This window comes from Wyeomyia smithii, chromosome 1, assembly GCF_029784165.1.
Source record: "Wyeomyia smithii strain HCP4-BCI-WySm-NY-G18 chromosome 1, ASM2978416v1, whole genome shotgun sequence".
Classification (NCBI taxonomy): domain Eukaryota; kingdom Metazoa; phylum Arthropoda; class Insecta; order Diptera; family Culicidae; genus Wyeomyia; species Wyeomyia smithii.
The window spans coordinates 164,598,957-164,619,951 of NC_073694.1; the positions used below are offsets into that span (position 1 = coordinate 164,598,957).

Here is a 20,995-nt window from a genome sequence, read left to right on the forward strand (position 1 = left end):
GATCGAATCGAGTGCGACGACGCACGAAGTTGACGCTGTACAAAACCCTGATAAGACCGGTAGTCCTCTACGGGATCGAGACGACAACGCTTCTCGCGGAGGACCTTAACGCTCTTGGAGTTTTTGAACGGAAGGTGCTACGGACTATCTACGGTGGAGTACAGACGGACGACGGAGAATGGCGACAGCGCATGAACCATAAAACCAAGTATAAAAATAGGGGGTGAGGTTCGACGAGAAACGTCTTTTGGTCACGAATGAAATATTTCATTCTAGAACTTTGTCACGAAAAGTATTCACAAATGTATTGACGATGACAATTTGAAAAATTGAAGACGTTTCTGGTTTTTCCTCCTCCTGGTTGTTAATACAAAAAAGCAGAATGTTTCTAACAAATCACTTTTTGACAATTACCAAAAGTTTGTATAAGGATCTCAGCCCCACCTTTTCGACGCTTTCTCAGCATTCTTGACATTGCATTACAGAAAACACTATTGGTATGAATATGAATTTTCTCACAAAGGTCACCAACATGCCGTTTGTGCGGACTGGGAAGCTATTTCCCCAGTTCCGTTATTGCACCCACTTGTAGCATCAATTCAAGTATGTGAGCAACACATTATGACTCCAATCTTCAAGTTGACCACACTAAGGGTGTGCGAAATCTCTAGTTTCCCAAAAATGAACGAAAGTTATCGAAATTGAGCGCATATTTTTTTAATAATTAGTAACAACTTATGATTTCTGAACCAATTCTGCTATTATAAACTCCAATTAAGGTGGAAGTGTGTTGAACCCATAAATGGCCGACTTCGAGCCACCACGTGGTCGACTTTCAATTTTCAAATGCTTACCACTCAGTAATAGTTAATACGTCACTCATGAAAACATATCATCATGTTTGTTATGGCGACGAAAACAGAAGAGAGTGTTTACTATATTTTCCTCAATTTTCTAATTTTTTTGGAACATTTTTCACTTTTTTTAGTGGTTTTAACCCTTAGGGTCATTCGCCACTCCATTTTTCACTTAATTAAACTCAAAATATTTCTCAACGAAAAATTCATAGGTTTTAGTTATTTTTTGAGGAATTCCGAGGAAAATTTCATTCAGTTTCGGAAACCTCGTTATTTCGCAAAATTTTGCACAGCCTTACACCACACACCTGTAAGATTCAAACAAACGCCTTTCGGAAACACACCTTATTCCACAGTACAACGCAATGCTACTTTAAAATAAACAATTGATTTATTCTGTTTAACTTGCTTATATCTCTCTATATTAGACTCTTCCTAAACATGAAATCACTTCGTACGAACAGACAGTAGTACAAGTGCTTCTCGTATCACTACGCCGTAAAATATATATACCTATATCATTCTCCATAAATACATAAACTCTCTAACTTTGAATAAAGCTTCTCGATAACATTCACTAGACGCACTTAAAGCTATATCTAACCCATAGCGAACTAGAATCATTTTCAGTAGAACCAGCTATGAAATAACCGCACTTTGTGATGCCTGCGTTCTTGCTTCCGCCGAACGGGGGCCGCCTTCCCGCAGGCAGCTCAGTGTACCTGTACCTTCAAATCGAATATTTCGCGCAGCAGGGGCTCCACCTGGGCGGGATTCACGTCCAGATAGACACTGATTATTTCGTCATTCAACCGGTGCAGTTCGGAAATTTTCTGCATCAACTTTAGGAATATGGATCGAGCCTCACAGCCCGGATAAATACTCTCCAGGTAACGGCGCAACAGATAGTAGTAAGAGTTCTGTGTGGAATAATTAAGATTAATTGTTTTCTAAAGGATCTCTCATCAGTTGGTACCTGTTCCAGTTTTATCACATCGGAATGTACCGTTTTCGGCCGATCAGGCGTAAACAGCGTTATGGCACACATGATCAAGATAATGTTCTCATCCGAACGCCATTTCTTGTCAAAAGTACGGATAAAACGTTCGTGTTCCTGGTATACGTTACCCTTCGCCAGCTTCAATATGTCAGCGCGGATGTTGGACATTTCCTCCTGGCTGTGGGGAATCTGTAAAGCGTCTTAGTTAGGTTGTTTTACATTTTTATTGATGATGATATTTACCTTCCAGCTGGCTCTATCACAGTCGTACTGCATTGCCGACCTGAGTATCATCATCTCCGTACAGCCGGCCTTCAGCAGCGCCAGTTGATCCTCCTGGCACATGTTTTTAAATGCACTGATTTTTTTGGACATCTTGATCAACCGCCGGATCGCGATTGCCGTCAGATTGATCACTTTTAGCAGTAGCGGATCATGCTGGTTTTTATTAGACTAGAAAGAAAAAAAAGCTAGCACATGTACCTATAATTTATATCCGGCATCGTTAGATCGATGAAGTAAAACGGTTGGGAGGGTTATGTTCAAATTAGCAAAAAGGTTATTGACAGCTGTACTTGTTGTCGAGCAGGTGGGTTTTTTCGTTGTTCGTAGTCTTAACTGATTAGATTACGATTAGCAATCGGAGAAAACATTGCAAAACTGATAGAGGCTATCTATTGTTTTTAAACAGTAGTATCACAATCCTCACAATCACACAGCAGAAAGTAAACATTCAGGTATGAAGATATAATTAGAAATAGTGCAATTCCAAGCAATATAGGAAAATGATTTTGATCGACCATTTCGAATTTGGCTGGAACTTTGCACAGAGGAACAGCGGTTTTTTGCCTGAGTTTCTTCGTACTTCGTCAAGACCTTCACTTGATCATTGTCGTAAAAATTGAATCAAAATCTGGTTTTCTGTCACTTAACCGATTAAATGAGAAAATTGATTGATATTAGTGTTCGCTTCTTATTTTACTATGACCAATAGATAGCAGTAGCGAGTAGATTTGCTTCATCGCAACCAAGAGCCACGAAGTATAAAACTTACAATGAAATCCCAAAGCATAGAAATTAATACATGAAACAGCCAACTCATTTTCAAACTAATTTCACCTTAACTATTTCTATTGTAGTTAGCACCTACCTTGATGCGACAATCGTCGGAAATAAGCGACGCGAGATCTTCGTCGACAGGTGCGTACAGTGCCTTGTTCGCCACGATCAACTCGTTCAGTTTGGCCCGCTCGGGGTCATTCAGTTCAATGCTGTTGCCGCTAATCGCCGGATGCTGATGCTGCTGGCTGGACGAAGAGGACCCCGACCCGGTCGACCCGAGTAAGGCCCCGTTGTAACCTTCGTACTCGAGGCGTATCGCCTGCATCAGAATTGATTCCAGCGTGTTTGGCAGTACGGTGTGCCCTTCGATGTCCTGAAAGAGTTCGGTGTCTAGCGGCGGCTCTCGCGGCAAGTTTGACACAGGGCTGGATCGATGATCACCGTTAGCCTCTTCGGATGGACCATTGAGTAGAAATGGATCGAACGGAAGAGGAGATAGCGACGGTTCACAAATTTGTGACGTAGAGGACGGAGAAGCCGTTTCGCTCGGTAAAACTGGTATCGATTGCGATTCTATAAGGGATCGAATGGTTTCCAGACGCGGATCCTCATCGTTTTCCCGCAAAGATGAGGACGTGTCGGCCGCTTCCTTGATAGTTTCAAGTACATCTGAATCTGAATGGTTCATCATTTTGTTTATCATCTGAAGTGCTTCTGCCGGAGCGTTCATGAATTTATTCATAATCTGAACGGCGTCCTCCGGTTGATTCATCAACTGCTGCATAAAATGCAGCACTTCGGCTGGGGAGCTCATGATTTTTCCGATTATCTGTAGCGCATCAGTTGGAGAGCTCATGAATTGCGCGAATACTGTCAAAGCGTCTAACGGAGAATTCATTATCTTGCTGATAATTTGTAACGCGTCGCCAGGTGCAGTGATAAAGTGTGATATCAACTTTAGCGCGTCACATTGTGAGTTGATAACTTTGGACATAATAAAAACAGCATCTTTCGGGGTTTTCATCAGCGAGGCAATGGTTTGATTTGCAAGTGTGGGATAATTGACGATGCGATTCACAATCTCTGTCGCACTTGACTCAAGCGATAGCACTGGTAGCAATAGCTCATTGCTATTTAAAGCCGGTTTTGCTCCTAGCGAATCATTGGGTTGCGATGGCAGCACTGATATTACTGATAAGAGGTCTCCGTCCATCGTTTGATTCGTATGTATCAAATTATTCTGCGATGAAGTTGATGAATTGCCGATTTCATTCACCGATGGCACACCATTAAACACGTTTGCATTCGGTGCCGCTAGTCCAGTGTTTCGGTGTAGCATTTCAGCCGCTATATAATCCGATGGAGAATTGCTCCAGCAGTCAGAATCGCTCCCCTCTCGTTTGATTTTCATTGGTAAATCCGAATCCATTATTCCTCCACCGTCTCCAGTGGGAACCGCAAGTCCATCGTTTGAATTACCCCCTCCACTACCACTGCTACCACCACTTCCGTTTATCATTCGCTTCTTTGCCCTGTTCTGCTCGATCTTGTGTCTCTTCAGTGCCTTATCCTCCTCGGACATAATGTATTCCTTTTTCATTCCTATTTGAAAGCACTTATCAAGCCGACACTTCTGACAAAAGCGTCTGGTTACTACTGTAATTTCGCAACTCTCGCTAAACGGACAGGTGAAGCTCTTCGTCGAGAGAGCATTCCGCCGAAAAAATGCTTTGCAGCTTTCGCAGGTCATAGCGTTGAAATTGTAGCCCAACGCTTTATCTCCGCAAACGCTGCACACCTTGCTAGCACCGCTGCTCGAACTCATCGCACCGACTGAATCCGCTTTGTCCGAGGTTTCGGTGCTCATGTTGATTGTCGATCCTACCTTTATCTCCTGCGACAATTGGCCGCTAAGCAGCTTATCAGGTTGCAACCTTTTTTATAGCTCCACTGTTAAGCTTATCGAATGATCGACATTACTGCAATCAATATTTTCATAATGATTACCCGTTGTGACGAAGCCCGGTGGACAAACCCACAGGCCCCAGATCAAACGTTCAACGCAAACACGCAAAACGCCCAACACGTATCGGCCACTCACGCCTCTAAATACCTTCCTAGGCGCGATACTGCACAAATCAAATAATCAAATTTAATTATATTAAATTGAACATAAAAGAGACAACTCCAGCAACAGCTGCACTGACTAATGGTAAATAAAAAATAGTATGAGTCAAGAATCGCACCTCCGAACTCGCGAACAGCAGTGTGAAAATAACAAAAAGAAATAAATAATGCTTAATAATGCTTCAATCTGACAGTTCTTCATTACCAGGGTTGCGAGAGTTTGCACAATTTTACCGTCACGTGATGCTGATTCGGACGACACGATGCTATGTTTTCCAACCCAGAGACTATCGCACGGTGACGTCACGCATCTGAGTTTGACAGCTACTGGTAACTTTGTTTACCTCCGGGTGATGCAGTTTGGTTCTCAATTATAGCAAATCTTTTCAATTGTGACCAAAATGTCCTTTAAATGTTGTACGTGAGGTGCCAGTACACTAAGAACAATTATAAATGGAGCAGCATTTCCACTACGCACACGATTGCTCCATCTGAAAAAAAGCACAAAGTCCAAAACGTAAACAAAGTTACTAGTAACTGTCAGAAAAGTGAGGTTAAAGAGATTCGGTGAGATAGTCTATAGACCTTTTTACGTACGAATGTGTTAGTGCCACTGGTTGAGGAAAATATTTACAAATAGCTGTTTTTAGCAGCTGGATAAATATGCAATTGAACATTCATTATATATTTTAAACTTGTTTCTGCATAAATTTTTTCATTCGTGATCAGAAATCGGAAAAAGTTACTGGACATAATCCACCAAAAATGATAAAAAGTGATAAAAACCGAAACAATGAGATGCGATGATTTACAGTTTGGAGAAAACAAAAGCAACTTTACACGGGCTTACACGCTTACTAGTATTCGTAGGTGAAAAGTCACTTATCTCTATTTCATATAACCAGGGATGAGAGTACAAATTTATCTGGAAACCGCAGATATTAGGGACCATACTTAAATGACGTAGCATAATAGGGGGTGGGGGGGATATCGTCGTTTTGTGACAAGCTGTGACAAGGGGGGTGGGGGGTTGGGTTAAAATCGACGTAGCATTTATTTTGAAAGACCGGTTTTTCGTAGGAAAAATACATACAAAAAATACACTACAACATTACATAAAGTTTTGCAGCGAGAGCTGTCCAAATCTTTCTATCTGTAGCACTCTGAAGTTTTGTGTAAACACACAATCTGTTTTGAAAACAAAAATCGTTGTTTCATTGTGGTTTTCAATAGTTAAAAATTACAAGATACACATTTCTGTTCAAAACTGGAAAGTACAGCGATAATTTTTTTTTGCGAATTTCGGAATATTTTCTGTGTTTTTTTACAGACATAGATAATACGGAGTTGAATAAACATCTTTCTTCCTCGTACCAAAACACAATCTCTTCGAAGCAACATTAATCCATAGCGAAGTAAACATCGAAAGGAATGCTGTCTCCAGTGTATAAGTGATAAATAGATTGAATTAGACACGGTGATTTTTTTTCAAGAATTTTTTTTATGTTGTCACTTGTATTTTTGTATGTTTTTCTCAAAACCAGGATAGGGGGGGGGGGGTAATCGAATGCTACGCTTTTTTTTTCCAGGGGGGAGTTGAAGTTTTGTGACCAAATGCTACGAGGGGGAGGGGGGGTTTGAAAATCATGAAAAAAATGCTACGTCATTTAAGTATGTTCCCTAAGAATACTTGCTGTGATACTTGTGTTTACCGTAACACTTTTCAATTAATTCAAATAATTTTTTGAAGAGTGTTTTGTGTTAAATAAAACATGCTTTCGAAGTTATATATTTTTTAATATTTTCAAACATCTGAGCATATTTTACTTGATTGTTCTGAGTTGGTCTCGTGATGAGATGCCGAAAAGGAATCTTAGTATCAGTAGAATTGTAGTGATGGGCCTGCTGTTATCTGTAGGGGAACAACGGGCAACACGGACAGGGCGAGCAAGATGGACCGTTGCTCATTTCTATATAAACCATTGAGATTAACACAAATCAGTTATGCCAGTTACATACCAACAGGATCCTGGGACTTAGGAGATATTATGTAGATTGAAACAATAGTTAGTTATTTGACAAATAATCAAAATAAGCTTACCGCCAACAGCAAAGCAATGTGATGTAGTTTTGGCCGTGTCGAACATAAGCTTCTGCTTCGGTAAAACTTCAGAAAAATATAGTTTTCAATGACATTGGAATAATTGAGCATATTTGAGACACGTTGGTGAAGATAGTTCAGTGAAAATATTATTTTTTTGGAAATCACATCGATCCAAAAAAATGTTTGCCTCTTGGGCAAGACGGTCAGATGTTGTGTTAGCAAAATGGGCAGTCTGCGAAAACGATAACAGCACCATTTATTATTCTTTTTTCAGCATTCTTAGCATGCTTAGGGACGTTGCGATATCATCGATACTAACACAGAATCGATCCATCTACTTCCGATACTCGAATATTTGGTATCGATGTTTTACGAGCGGTACTCATCGATATCGATACACGCCTCTCAGTATCGAAAAAAATCAAAACAACCTAAACAAAAATTTTTTTTATTTCCTGTGCCATTTTAATGCATCGGGGAGACAACTGGGTATAGATTTGCATCCACTTTGGGAACCGCTCACTGATTGGCTGAAACTCAAAACTTCGAGTGAGTTCAAATTTATCATCAGGCTTACTGTTTATTTTGAATTATAGTTTTTATTTTTGAATGAACTGGTATCGCACAACGATACATGTAGGTATCGATACGTTAGCCTCGATATTATTGGAATATCAGTACCTGCTTCTGATACAAGTATCGATTCTAAGTATCGATGTTTAATGGTATCGCAACGTCCCTAAGCATGCTATATGAGACCCAATGATGGTGATCGGCGATAAAATCAGCGATAAACATTCGAACTTTTTCAGCGTGTGAGTCAACTTCGTCTCTCAGTCGGTTCTAACATTCATCGTACGATATGCCAGTCCGAGTGAACCAATTCGGAGATTCGCTGAGATAATTCATTCTCTCTCAGAGATGGAATTTCCAATAGCTCTACAAACCAATGATTCACTCTTCGCTGATAGAATCCAAGTGTCAAAACAGAAGGGAAGAATCGCGAGACGATAATTATCGGAAAAAAAGAAGCGATTGCGATCGCTTGAACAATTATCCCCCTTTCTTTCCGAGTCGCAAGTGTTGACAGTAAAATAGGTTTTTCATCGTTTAACAAAATGTTGCCTGCTGTTGTCATTGTCAACTCAATGTTCTTTTGTTCGTCGGTTTATTTGCATCGAAGGTTTGTTCGCTGATGTATGTTGGCCGATATCAAAGTTTTTCTTAAACAAGCAAAAAACCTGCACAAATTTTGGAAAAAAATCCGCAAATATAAATAGATTCGAAAAATGCTTGCAAGCTATGCACATAGTAACAACAAATATTTGCCATTTGAAAAAAAAAACAAAATCGGCAACGGACTCTGAAAATCTGCATTTCACAGACAATTCTGTAAATCTGGTATCCCTGTTTTGTGCTGCCTTTTAGTTGGTCTAACGCTTGCAGTTTTTTCCCTCTCTGAGTTTTTGGTTTGCGATACAATTTTACGATTATCGAGACACTCTCACTCACAAGGTGATTCAAACCAAAAATTTTCGTTCCACGGCTCGATTGGATCGGGAGACGATAATGAATTACCTATTTAACCCGATGAGAGAATCGAGAAAGTTAACAGGCTATAAAGTTCACGAAGTATTCTTTCGGCAGTTCATTTGTCACACAAGTTCTCTTCTCGAGAGACGATATTATGCGTGATCAGAATCCAATAGGATTCTCTCATGATAATTCTCTGATACGATTTTAACCATCCTTGATGAGACCTAAAGTCATCAACTCTTATTTGAAATAAAAATCATCATTAAAAATATTGTTAAAAGCTGTAAATATACATGTAAATGATGTGAATGATTCCATCGGCGCAGCGTAAACTTCAAACACGTGCTTTTTTGCCCAGTGCATCGTCCCGTATAGAAAATAAATTTGCTATAGTCTTTCATAAGTCAGTCTTACCAGCACAGCCGGTCCGTTTCATATGCACGTTGTGAAATAGTGGTTTTTCGAGACTGTTTTTATTTTAGTGAAAACTAATATAAAATCACTCTAAAAAGGAAAAGTTTGCATTATTTTATGAAAAGCACTAGTCAATGTCGAATATTATGAATATCGTTGGTTGAAGTGTTGTGTTTTGGGCAGAATAATGAATGATTTTCTTTAGGGTGTCCGTCTTGCCCGTTGTTCCCCTACGTACAATAAGAATTGGCTGCTCAGTCTGCTATTGGAGATATAAGGCCAAATTGAAATAAAAGGAATGAAGCACCAAAGTTTTGCTTTTAGCTCTAAATTTAAATAATATATGCTACATAATTTAAGAAAAAAATATATTCAAGATGAAATGCATAAATAGAAAAAGGATTTGAACTATCAATGCCCTTTATTACTATACTGGGCTCGTGGTTATACGAAAACAATCTCCTAAATTCACTAATTAAATAAATTTGAAATTAGTTCTCGATTCAAGCTACGGAAAAAATGTTCGTTACTTTAAATTTACATTGAAATTGGTGAGCTTTGCAAATAGTGCTATTGTAAATAAGATTTTTTCCTACACCATACACCATTAAACAAAAATTACGTGTTTTGAAGAATGTTTTTCAACAAAATCGCCCATTTTATATTTGATTCTGAAGTTTAACCTAACTCCAGACTAACAACTATGTAATTTCCATCAAAACTTAAGGTAAACTGAAGCATAATCTGGATCGACACATTATCCTAGTTCATCCAAAATACGTCGAAGGATATGATATACTGGATAGCCACAAGCGGAAAAAACAAAAGCACTGATGCTTCTTAAAGATGTACATCGACATGGCCGAGCGCTAGTAAAAAAAAAACAAAAGCGAAAAATCCATATTGATATGGTCGAACGTGAATTCAAAACGGCCTGTGTGGAAATGGTCACCATGGACGGCATTTCAGAGAGGCTTCAAGCGTTTGACAAGAAGAATGCAAGAAGCATTGAATGAATTGCACCTCCAATCGCTCAAATGTAGTTAAAAGGACCGATGAGGCGCGCTCAATCAACTGCACAGACAAGCATCCTGTCTGATCTCGACCGTTTCATAGTCGAAGATTGCGAAATGTCTGAGAGTACTAACAGTCAAACTCTTTCTCAAGGCGAACATGACGTACGTACGGGCTACACAAACTTGGTTCCGAGCCACGGATGCTGATTGATACAAATATCCTTCAGTATTGCGCAAAACTTGAGTTCTCCGAACCAGAAATGGTCACACCTTCCAACGTCGCTCTTTCTGCTGCATCTACTTCAGTGCATGTAGAGAGACCATTTTCCGGATTAGTCCATGAATTAACCTCGTTTCGTACAAGGTTGGATACAACCAACATCGATAACTTAATGGTTAGAAGGCTGAATCCAGATTTACAAGAAAATGTGTTCCAAACCGATTAAAAAACTGACTCCTCTTTTGGCTTGTTACGCAACGATACGTGTTAGCAAATGGTTTTGTTTTAAATGTTCCTCTGGTTTGAATTCAACCGAACAAAACATTGTTGTTTTAATTCTCTAATATTTCGTTTCTTTGTTTTTGACCGACACTGCATGACATGTTGAGCCCGGTTTGATACGAACTAGACATTTTAAAATTTATTATGAGCAAATAAATAAAACTAAAAATATGTTATGATACCTTTCTTTAGTTTTTTTATAAACGCACTCATTTTTATTAGTCGAATATCTACAGTGTGAAGTGTGTCAGCTGATGGAGCAAATGTGTCTTGAAATCTGTATTATTTAGGTTAAGAAAGTAAATTAAACACTCAATATTGTTACCATATATTATCAAAGGACTTACGAAAAATTGGTCATTAAAAGAGTAACTAGTTTTTACAATTATTTTATTGAACCGTGTAAAAACAGACACCTGAAACTTGAGAAAAGTTGCCATATTTAAAATAATTGAATAATAGTTAGGTATTTTGGACCTGAATAAATACCGGTAGTGCGCATTAAGAAAAAATAATAATGGTAAAATTACGGCACATGACATGATGAACTTAGGGATACCATCTGGTCAAAGGTACAAATCAGGACATCTATTTTTTCGGCACAAATTTGATCTAAATTATTTTTAAATTAAACTGGTGGTATGTGATTTGCACTTCAAAATGCGATTCGGTTGTTAATTTTTTAACCACGTATCTCGAACGATCCAATTTTATCAAGCAACTTTGAATTTTCAGTAATTTGTATGGTTCCAAAGAATTCAGCACATGTAAACTGTTTAAAATTAAATATAAAAATTGTCAGATGTTTAACACTATTCACTTTACTCGGGCTTAATTAAAGAAATAATTCACGCACTGAGCGTTCTGTAGTAAGGTACCAAGATTTATCTGAATTATCCACATTATTGAACATGTATCAAGATAGACAGGTTCAATGTCTATTCTCCCAGATCTTTCAAAAATATTGCAGATTTTTCCAGATTTTGAGACCGATTAAAGGAAACGAGGCAAGCAATTTGCCTCGCCTAGAGTCACTGACGAGCAAAATGTTGTATTAGGAAACGCGAAGGAAACTTGGCTGGCGACAGCTGAGTGGAGCAGTTTCGTAGACGAGCTACTCGTCCGAGATCCAGCAGACTCACCATCTGTTATATCTAAATTGGTCAGGCGAGTAAGTCGCTGCTTACCTCGGTGACTGTTATAGGCCCCTTCATTTTCTTTAGCCCGCAAAACGGTAATCACTTCAAATTTATAATTTTACCTCATAAAATGTTACTTTTAGAATTTTATCGGAGAAAAATATCCTTTTGCTTTTATTTTTACCAGCGACGACTTCTAACTGGCAACCAGAAATGAAAAAAATCTTCCACAGTTCCCAATCTCAGGCAACATTCACTTTTCTGTTAACAACTTACCGACTTGTGCCTTGCAATATGAGCTTGGTGATTGAGGGTAATTGCATGTTTTATAAAAATCAGGACAAATGCTAGAATATGAAAAATAAATCAGGACGTCAAATAAGGATCTCAAAATCAGGACATGTCCTGCTTAACCAGGACGGATGGTATCCCTAGATGAACTCCACTGACAAATTTTGCACACCCTATCCTCTTCCTATAAATTCAATGTGGATTCGACTTTTGTAGCTCACATATTTATAAAGGTAATTTTCACTAACAATAATATAAAAATAAATGATGAAAATTACACACAAAAGTGAAAAAATCGAAAGATTCGATGTGTTCGAATCGCCTAAACAATAAAAAACTTGTCTAATTAAGTCGAATATATATTTTGAACTTTATTCATCGTAGCTGTAATGAAGCTGAAAAAACACTTTTTCAGAAAGACAGAATGTACAATTTTAGCCATGAAATTGTCATATAGGCGCTTATTCAGACTATAAGCCAGCTACTGTTGGCTGTGAAAGAGTTTTTCTACAGGCTGTACAAAAAATGAATAATCGCTTCTACAGAATCGATCAGCATGTATAACAGTTGTTCAAATGACTGAGTTATTTCTTTTCAAGCCCTTGTTCGGCTATTCAGGAAGCCGAATGTAACAAGTAGCTGATTTAGTTCTCGAAAATCAACTGATTAAAAACTCATTAAACACTTAGAAATACATAATGCGACCTATGTTCAGCCGTCAGCTGAATAAGATTAGTTATAAAAGTGCTTATTAGGCCAGCGGTTCTCAACCTGGGGTACGCGTACCCCTGGGGGTACTCGAAAGCCTTCAGGGGGTACGCGAAGGAAAAATCAATAATGGCGGACAAAGCAATTCTTCTCTAAAATACTTCTTTTTTTTCAATCTTGCTCCTAAAACATGACTGTAGCAATCAAACAAACCATAGTTCAATTTGAAACCTAAACAAGACTACCATAACATGATCTACCACTACTCTCTCCCACTCTGCGAAAACATTCCAAGCCAGGGGGTACAATCGATATGAAAAATATCGCCAAGGGGTACGCGAATAAAAAAAGGTTGAGAACCGCTGTATTAGGCCAATAAATGTTTCTTGGGTTAGTAGTATGTTTGTTAAAACAGTAGCTCCTTTAAAAGTGATTTGAAAAAAATAGTTGGCATTTATGAAGCAGGTGACAACGACAGGAAATCTTGTTCCTAATGAGAATGACGAGTAAAATACTTTGTAAAATCAGTTATTTATGATTTGCTCTGCTATCAGAAATAATACCCATCGGCTCCATTGAAAGCATTAAAACCATTTTAAAATGCAGTAATAACGTAATTGGATTGTTTAGCTCTTCACAGATTTCTGATTTTAATATATCAGCTTAAAGAGTGTAATTTTCTGAGCAAAACGTGATTTCGAGAAAAAAATTATCATTGTCCTTCGATCTTTAAACGAAGATTGAAAAATCACTCTAAATCGCTTCAATGACAGTTCACCCATATATCAACTGTCCTTGTAGCGGTTTCGAACAGTTATAATTCGTGATTTAAAAATCGAAGAACAACGATAGAAAATTTTCGAAAATCACGTTTTGCTTAGAAAATGCAGCTCTTTCAGATGATACCGTAAAACGGGGCGAATAGAAACAGTCCGCCATATATCTTGCAGTGTACAAAAAATACTATGATGTATAGAATGAATATAAAAGTTTTAAAACATGGGTCTTGCCCAGACCGATGTCATGGCAACTGTTTCCTGAAGCTGCCGCCGATGATGATGACGCTAGTGTTGAAAATATGATCATAAGCTCCGTTCATTGTGCCGCATGTGTTACTGTACAGATTTTTTTCGTGCTTCTAACCAGATTGAATTTAGGGCTATCCAGAACGTGTTGAAACATGTTTGAACATGACCATTTGTGTCCTGCACAAAATCCATAGAATGTTTAAAACAAAACAGTCGTTCTTCGCTTTTTGCATTCCTACACACCACTTGCAGCAACAGTTGATCTCGCATGGACGGAGCTTATTCGGCTGTTTCGCAAGCGCTGACAGCCTTTTGACGGATAATCGAGCCAGAGAGCCAGAGAAAAACGGCTTCAAGCAAAATGTGTGGGGATGACGTTCGTGACAGGGATGTGGTCTTGCCTCCCTTTATTAAGAGTGTAACGTCCATTTTTATAAAATAAGTAATTCATTGTTTTTTTTTTTAAAGTTGCATGTTTCTATTTACCCCGCAATGGGGCGAATAGAAACACTCACAATAAAATACGTTTTCCTTGTTCTGATAGAAAATTCTAGTTTTAATTTGAAGAAAACAGAACAATTGCATCATATTTTTGGATATGAGAGGCAAGAAAACGATATAAAATATCAAAATAGTGGAAATGTTCGGTTTATTACTTCATGTTTGTTATCTTATGAATGAATATGTTCTATTAAGGTCCTTATTAGGAACAGAAGGACCCGGGGTTGGGTCAAGCATTCCCACCGGTCTGGCATCTTCCGGTGTTTCATCTAGGACACGACATCCGGGAACATTTTGTCTTGGTGGAACTGAAACCTTGATTCATATCTCTCGGGTCAGTCCATGTCGAGCATCATGCAGCAGATAAATCAGACTTTCATCACGTTTTTGGAACTAGCGTGCTGGTCTACTGGATTGAAGTCTAAAGGTAACATCCGATTTATCACAGAGTAGTTGATTCTAAATTTCGTAACCGCTTGACAAGGAAACAGTTTTTTTGCGTAAAATCTCAACAGCAACAGGCGGAGCGAATACGTTTTTGGACTTTTTTGTTGGTAAGTCCTGACCACGATGGGCTGAAAATACACGAAACATGTTCCAGACATCATTTTACATATAAAACATTATAGCATTTCTCGAATCCACATGTTTTGGTACAAAAAATAGTCACTACGGCGTTACTTCTATTCGCCCCGTTAATCTGAGAACCGCGAGTTTTCCATGAAACATAGGTAACGTGGTGATGAATAACTTACGGCAATCCTTTAATTCACCGTAGAAACTTGAAATGCTTAACTACCGACCCAGTATATCTCACGAACAAGTTCTAAGAAAAGCAGAATGGCTTCCACAGATAAGGTTTTCTGGTACTCGGAAACGTTCAGAATTTGAGCCCCCATTTTGCATTTTTTTAAGCAAGCCGACAGTAGTGTTGCTAACCCAAAAATGGGTTTGCAGGACTTGTTTATTATTGAACTATCCAAGAAAATATTTTTTGCATGGTTTTTTAATGTAATCGAAGACTCAAAATCGCATTTTTCAAGTTCGGAAGTTTTGTTTCTATTCGCCCCACTGTTTCTATTCGCCCCGTTTCACGGTATATGATATATCAAAAACTGATATAGCTGAACAACCGAATTAAATTAAAATAACATACTGACTTCTTTCTGTTTGGTATATTTTTTATCATTCGGTACAATTCTATGTTTTTATGTACATACACATTTTGCTTTTTAAAATATCTCACAAACTTTTTTAACACCGAAAAAAAAATGATAGATTTTTAGACAGAAGACAGCAAGTATCAAGAAGCGTTTATTCAACCAGTTTGTTCAGTGTTTAATTGATGTTGTCTAATACAATATCGCACGCTTAGCCTTGGGGCTAATAGCGGTCTCGATCAACTAGATTAGTTGAGAGAATTCGTTATCGATATTGTTTTTTGGCACATTTCGCATGTGTAGGATAAGTACAACGATACACCGTGCCCCAGTGCTGAGTCGAGAAAATTTCCAGCTCGAAAAGATCCTCGACTCGATCGGGATCGAACTCGATATCACAACCGTGTGGGAGAGCTAGCCGACCGACATCGCTAACCACAGAGCCACGGGGTTGTCTAATAGCTATTTTTAAATTGAAATAGCGCCTAACCAGCCAACAATCAAATAATGGCGTGGAGGACTTCACAAGTTTTTTAAACCTGAATTCATTGCTTGTTCAGCTGATAAATCAACCTGAGCGTTTTGGCAATCCATTTCACCTATATGCAGACTTTATTCAACTATTTTGAAATTAAAAGCTGTTGCATTCAGCCCAATTGTTTGTTAGGACGCTACGCCAGTGTCTCAAATTAACTTCAAAAAACCTCCCCCCCACCCTTCCCCCATTCTGTGGACAAGCGTGGACGTTTGTGTACCCTTATAAGTTGTCCACGTGGAAATTTGAGGCCCCTTACGTGATTAGTTCCCCCATTCTGTGGACAAGCGTGGACGTTTGTGTACCCTTATAAGTTGTCCACGTAGAAATTTGACGGCCCCTTACGTGATTAGTTCGTTGTTCGTAGAAATTCAACCTTGAAATTTCAAATGATTTTCAGAGATGCAGAAGAGCAATGAAGTGAAAATAAAAACTAATACATCAAAAATGTCCGCAATTTTATCTATGCAACGACATCATGATAATTGTAACCCGTTGTGTGGTTATTTCTTCTAACTTATTTAAATCGGATTCACTTTTGCTTATACAGAATGTACCCTAGTATCAAAAACATAGACGTTAGTTAAAAACATCGCAAGCAAATTACACGGCTCTACCTTTAAATAACTATCATCTTGTTGTGTAAAAGATTTCCAAATTTTTGCTTTTGACAGTTGTCACTTGGGTGGTAGCCCCAGGGGTACCAGATGTGCAGATTTGTCTTGAAAACGTAAACTTACAGTCAATGTACAAGTTTTTATCAGATATTTATATTATTTTTGTACCCAAATTACCACAAATGAGAAGATTTTTTCAAAATCTGTAAAATTTTGTCTGAGCGAGTTTCTTTGTGGAGCTTTGAGTAGAATGATTATTTTCGGACTTAAGCAAATTTTAAGCCGTTTACCTCCTTCTGCAATCTTTTTCAAAATCATCTGGCATCGCTGGGTAGTCCGAAAATCATTTTATTACAGTGTTTTTCTCAAAACTACGGTACTGTTGTCTTTCCTGTTGCTAAAAAATTGTCAACTGAAGAGAATTTTGGATATAATATCGTTGCTAAACTGGTGCTGGAAACTATAGCTAGTCTTGGTCTCACAGATGAAACTAAGGGCATAGTTGCGCCGCTGGCGGTGCTTGCTACGTGTGTCCATTACCACAATGGAAACCATTTGCCACAAGCGAAAGTCGTAATCAAAGTGAATAATAATAATAGAATCAAAAATTATTCAGTCCAGCAAGCACAGTGTTTCAAACCGAACATCGAACAAAAACAATGGAAACGGAAAATTCCACTAAATACCAAAAGCTGGCAGCAGAATATGCAAAGGTATGTATGTTGTTTTTTCTCTGTTTACGGTTGAGGGAATTATCGCTGTTGTCGGGGGATCATTTTTTATCAGTTTGCGAAAGGGCGTTTTTAAGTGTCACTCGTACTAATTTTTCCTTGCCTCGTGATGCATGTTTTCCTCGTACAGCTGCGGGCGCAGGCAAGCGTCCTCAAACGGGCCGTGCTGGAAGAGCAGAACAAAGGTTCCGTATTACGGGAAGCGATGCGAATCAAGGAAGCCAACCTGCGAAAGTCGGAACAGGAAGTGGACAGCCTCGGCTTTCGGAACAAGCAACTAGAACGGCGAGTGGCCACATTGCAAGAGAACTTCGAGCAAGAGCTGAAGAAAGCTACCAGCAAGGGATCGAAATCGAAAACGGGTAGTGATGGTCTCTCGATCAGTTGCGACCCCACCGCCGCGGATTCGAAAGTTATCGTTGAGGAGCTGCAGAAAAAAATACTGGAAAACGCTCAGCTGCTAACGTTGCTGGATGATAAAAATGCCGAAATAAGACAGTATCAGATGCGACTTGATGGTCTGGATAAAGATTTTCAGCTGCAGGTTTCCGTGGAGCAGAAATTGCGTAAAGAAATGGAAGCGCTGGTGTTGAAGAACACTGAGCTTGAAGCAAAGATCTCGGAAGCGACCAGCACAGTAGGAGCTTGTTTGTGTTACCGTTCAAATCTAGTTTTCTAATTGTATACCTTTTTGTAGATTGGCAGTGAAGACGGGTTAAGTGTAACGGCAGATATGGAGAACCACTTTAGTAATCATTTTAGCAGTAGTGCTTCCAGTCAGATGACAATGGGTGCGATGTCAGGAGCTGCCACCAACCATAATAATAATAATAATACTGCTGGAAGTAACAACAACAGCCACAACGGCTATGACGACAGAATCGTGTTCCTTGAGAAAGAGTTGAGCCACTGGAGAGCACAGTACGAGCTGCTGAAGATCGAATCCGCTAGTCACCAACACCGATCATCGACTGCCGTGGCAATGGATAATGTTTCTAGAAAGCTGGAATTGTTACCGCCGGATGCTATAGATAAGTACGTTTAGAGTTTTTTTTTTATTCTGAATTTATATGTTGCTCTTCTTAGGAACACAGAGGACAATCAGACGCAAAGTGAATACCAAGCGCGAGAGCAACAGTTGACGGAATGCTTTACCAAAAGTATAGGCGGCCTATTCCATGACAAGTGTAGAGCGGAGTCCAAGCTTGCATCGCATTTACTTGAGGTATGCTTTTGTATAAAGAGTTGTCACAACCAGCGACTGATTTTTCTTACATTTCTAGTCTCAGAGACTGCAATCTCACTTGGAAATTGTGAAAAACCGACTGAAAGAATGTGAGGAATCTAAGCGTGTCGAGGAGCATCGATATCGCATCATAGAGGACGAACTTGTAAGTAACTGAAGCGTTGGAAACATCCCTTATGCTATAAGATTTCGTTTTTTTTTCAGGCTCGCACTCGCTCGAACTATGAAGAGCAAATTAGCGTACTAACGGAGCAGGTCATCAGCCTGAGTGACCAGCTAGCCAACTGCAAATAGACAGTCGTACTGGCAAGTTCCTGCTTGTTCTTTCGTTAGCTACTAGGAAAGTCTTACAAAGCGTCATTGCTTCTAGACACAAAAAAGAAGATCGTAAACTTGTTGACTAGTTTTGTTCGAACAAATGGAGGGATTTTTTCCTCCAAATTGAAATATCCTTTTTGGTAGAGTATTATAACCTTCTCCTTCCTGATGCTGCGTGTGCAAAATCATACTCTGATATATCAAAACGAGATTTGTGGATGAACATATTCAAACGAAGAATAAGAAATAAAATGTGCAACGTATTGTGTTATTAAGCGATTGTTTTTCTTTTGTGTCATGAAACGTCTATCCTACATGTCCTCATCGTCCTCGATACCGTATTTTTTCATCAGTTCCAGTTTCCGTTTTCGCAGTAACGCTTCTTCGATATCCTTTTGGCTGGGAACTGGAACGTGTGCGGTAAACCTCGGCCCGAGTAGTCCCATCGGATCGTCTTTCTGTTGTCTTTCCGCATCGGAACAGATTCTGGCATCAGACCCGTAGATATCTTCTTCTTGGTCCTGTTCCTTCCGCTCGCCGCTAAGTTGGCTTTCCTTCCATTCTGTCACTGCTTTCTGTATTGCCTGTTTCTCAGCTTTCTCTTCCAGGGGCAAAAGAATTCCGTCATCGTCGTCCCGATAGCCGTAGTAATCAGCATCGATATCCTTCATCAGTTCGGAACGAGTCTTCTTCGGGGGCGGCGGTGGTTCCTGCTCAAACAGCTCCCGAACCCCGGGTAAATCCTTGGCTGCACCGAAGTATTTGTAGCCACGATTGCCAGGAACTTCTCGACCCTCCGCGTCAAACATTTTCGGTCCATACCGCCGGTAGTGTGGGCCACCCAAATCCGAAATTTGATTTTCCCAGTGACGCTTTTCACGAAGCAGTTTGTTTATTTCGTCGTTCAAGTCTCTTATTCGGAACTCGCCCAAACCAGCTGAAAAAAAAAGAATAATTTCAGTTTCGCCACCTATTCATTTCTTTGGACACTAACCGTTTTGAATTTGCGCCACTTTTTTGGAAATTTCGCGAATGATTTCCAGTCGCCACCTCTCGCATTTTCCCAAATCGCGGCACTCGGATGCCAGGTACGGGCGACGTTCGTTTTTGCCGGTTTCTGCTTCCTTGGCCGCACGCCATCGTGCCAAAGTAGTCCTTTATAATTAGTAAATTACTTTTAGTACGTAGAGTCAAAAAATTATAAATTAACACTTACATTGCCTTTTCTGCATTACGAGCCTGAATAAGATGCCAAGAATCAAAGTTTTGGTTATGCGCAATCGTTTCGAAATAAAATATTTTTGACTTACCATTATAGAATAAACCAATTCTTCACTATTGTACAATTATACGTTAGAATATATATGTAAAATTAATTCCGACGAACAAGAGAGGAGCTAAAACGTATGCTGCGTTGTGGTTTGCGTCTTGCGAACAGAATTACAAACAAACTTGAATAATGACACAAGCGGCAGGGTTGAAATCGAGCCATTGAGGGTCAAAAACATCGACTGGAAAGGTACAGCATGCACGCTAAAACTTTTTTGAACTCTTTCAGTCGAAAGTCTCCTGTAAAGCCATCCATTTTTTTCGCACCATAATCACAGAGAACAGACTAACAAGCAAACGATAAAAAGTGTGTAAAACAGATTGCACACGCAAAAATATACTCTCCGAATTACACCCCCGCGTCAGGTTCAGTGGTAAACTAAGATGTGATGTCGCTACCGTCGCCGTAGAGCGAACGACATAGTCAATATATTTTATCGTCAGTACCAACGGGAGTGCAAAGTACATACACTGATGAAAATACAGTCTGTTTAGCGAAGGTAGCGACATCACACTTTACTTTACCATTTAGTATAACGAGGGGTATTATTTGGAGGATAATTCATAGCACACATGCAAAATTTTACACACTTTTTTCAGACCGTTTGTTCGTCGCCTGTTAGTCTGTTCTCTGTGCCATAATGACAGTCGCTGTAATCAGGGTTGCCACATTTATATCTGTATTTTTCTTTGAAAATATATGTATATCTGTATCTCGGGCCAAAAAATCTGTATTAAAAATCTGTTTCGAGCAAACTTAGAATCTTTGATGGA

The 20,995-nt window shown here is 39.2% G+C and overlaps 3 protein-coding genes across 3 annotated transcripts; 1 reads left to right on the forward strand and 2 right to left on the reverse strand.

The window, feature by feature from the left end:
- Window positions 1-1,226: 1,226 nt before the first annotated feature.
- On the reverse strand, window positions 1,227-5,201 carry LOC129728181 (nuclear hormone receptor HR96). Its single transcript, XM_055686600.1, has 4 exons — window positions 3,008-5,201; window positions 2,101-2,310; window positions 1,834-2,046; window positions 1,227-1,777 (listed from the first exon to the last, which is right to left on the reverse strand). The coding sequence occupies exons 1-4, from the start codon at window positions 4,784-4,786 to the stop codon at window positions 1,571-1,573; spliced, it is 2,409 nt and encodes an 802-aa protein (XP_055542575.1). The 5' UTR covers window positions 4,787-5,201; the 3' UTR covers window positions 1,227-1,570.
- Window positions 5,202-16,920: 11,719 nt separating this feature from the next.
- LOC129728190 (uncharacterized) lies at window positions 16,921-19,167 on the forward strand. The gene is made up of 6 exons (XM_055686609.1): window positions 16,921-17,310; window positions 17,459-17,965; window positions 18,026-18,363; window positions 18,415-18,553; window positions 18,612-18,719; window positions 18,779-19,167. The coding sequence occupies exons 1-6, from the start codon at window positions 17,257-17,259 to the stop codon at window positions 18,866-18,868; spliced, it is 1,236 nt and encodes a 411-aa protein (XP_055542584.1). The 5' UTR covers window positions 16,921-17,256; the 3' UTR covers window positions 18,869-19,167.
- On the reverse strand, window positions 19,140-20,366 carry LOC129728199 (pre-mRNA-splicing factor ISY1 homolog). The gene is made up of 4 exons (XM_055686619.1): window positions 20,203-20,366; window positions 20,109-20,131; window positions 19,887-20,047; window positions 19,140-19,829 (listed from the first exon to the last, which is right to left on the reverse strand). The coding sequence occupies exons 1-4, from the start codon at window positions 20,203-20,205 to the stop codon at window positions 19,204-19,206; spliced, it is 813 nt and encodes a 270-aa protein (XP_055542594.1). The 5' UTR covers window positions 20,206-20,366; the 3' UTR covers window positions 19,140-19,203.
- Between the last annotated feature and the right edge of the window lie 629 nt (window positions 20,367-20,995).

What these genes read in the sequence shown, in the direction of transcription:
- LOC129728181 (XM_055686600.1), bottom strand. Translation starts at nt 4,786, where the DNA reads ATGAGCACCGAAACCTCGGACAAAGCGGATTCAGTCGGTGCGATGAGT. An exon ending in CCGACGATTGTCGCATCAAG is followed by an intron (nt 2,311 to 3,007) that starts GTAGGTGCTAAC and finishes TTTTCTTTCTAG; the next exon opens with TCTAATAAAAACCAGCATGA. An exon ending in ATGTGATAAAACTGGAACAG is followed by an intron (nt 1,778 to 1,833) that starts GTACCAACTGAT and finishes TATTCCACACAG; the next exon opens with AACTCTTACTACTATCTGTT.
- LOC129728190 (XM_055686609.1), top strand. Translation starts at nt 17,257, where the DNA reads ATGGAAACGGAAAATTCCACTAAATACCAAAAGCTGGCAGCAGAATAT. An exon ending in CCGCCGGATGCTATAGATAA is followed by an intron (nt 18,364 to 18,414) that starts GTACGTTTAGAG and finishes TGCTCTTCTTAG; the next exon opens with GAACACAGAGGACAATCAGA. An exon ending in GCATCATAGAGGACGAACTT is followed by an intron (nt 18,720 to 18,778) that starts GTAAGTAACTGA and finishes TTTTTTTTTCAG; the next exon opens with GCTCGCACTCGCTCGAACTA.
- LOC129728199 (XM_055686619.1), bottom strand. An exon ending in CGTAATGCAGAAAAGGCAAT is followed by an intron (nt 20,048 to 20,108) that starts GTAAGTGTTAAT and finishes CTAATTATAAAG; the next exon opens with GACTACTTTGGCACGATGGC. An exon ending in AGTGGCGCAAATTCAAAACG is followed by an intron (nt 19,830 to 19,886) that starts GTTAGTGTCCAA and finishes TTTTTTTTTCAG; the next exon opens with CTGGTTTGGGCGAGTTCCGA.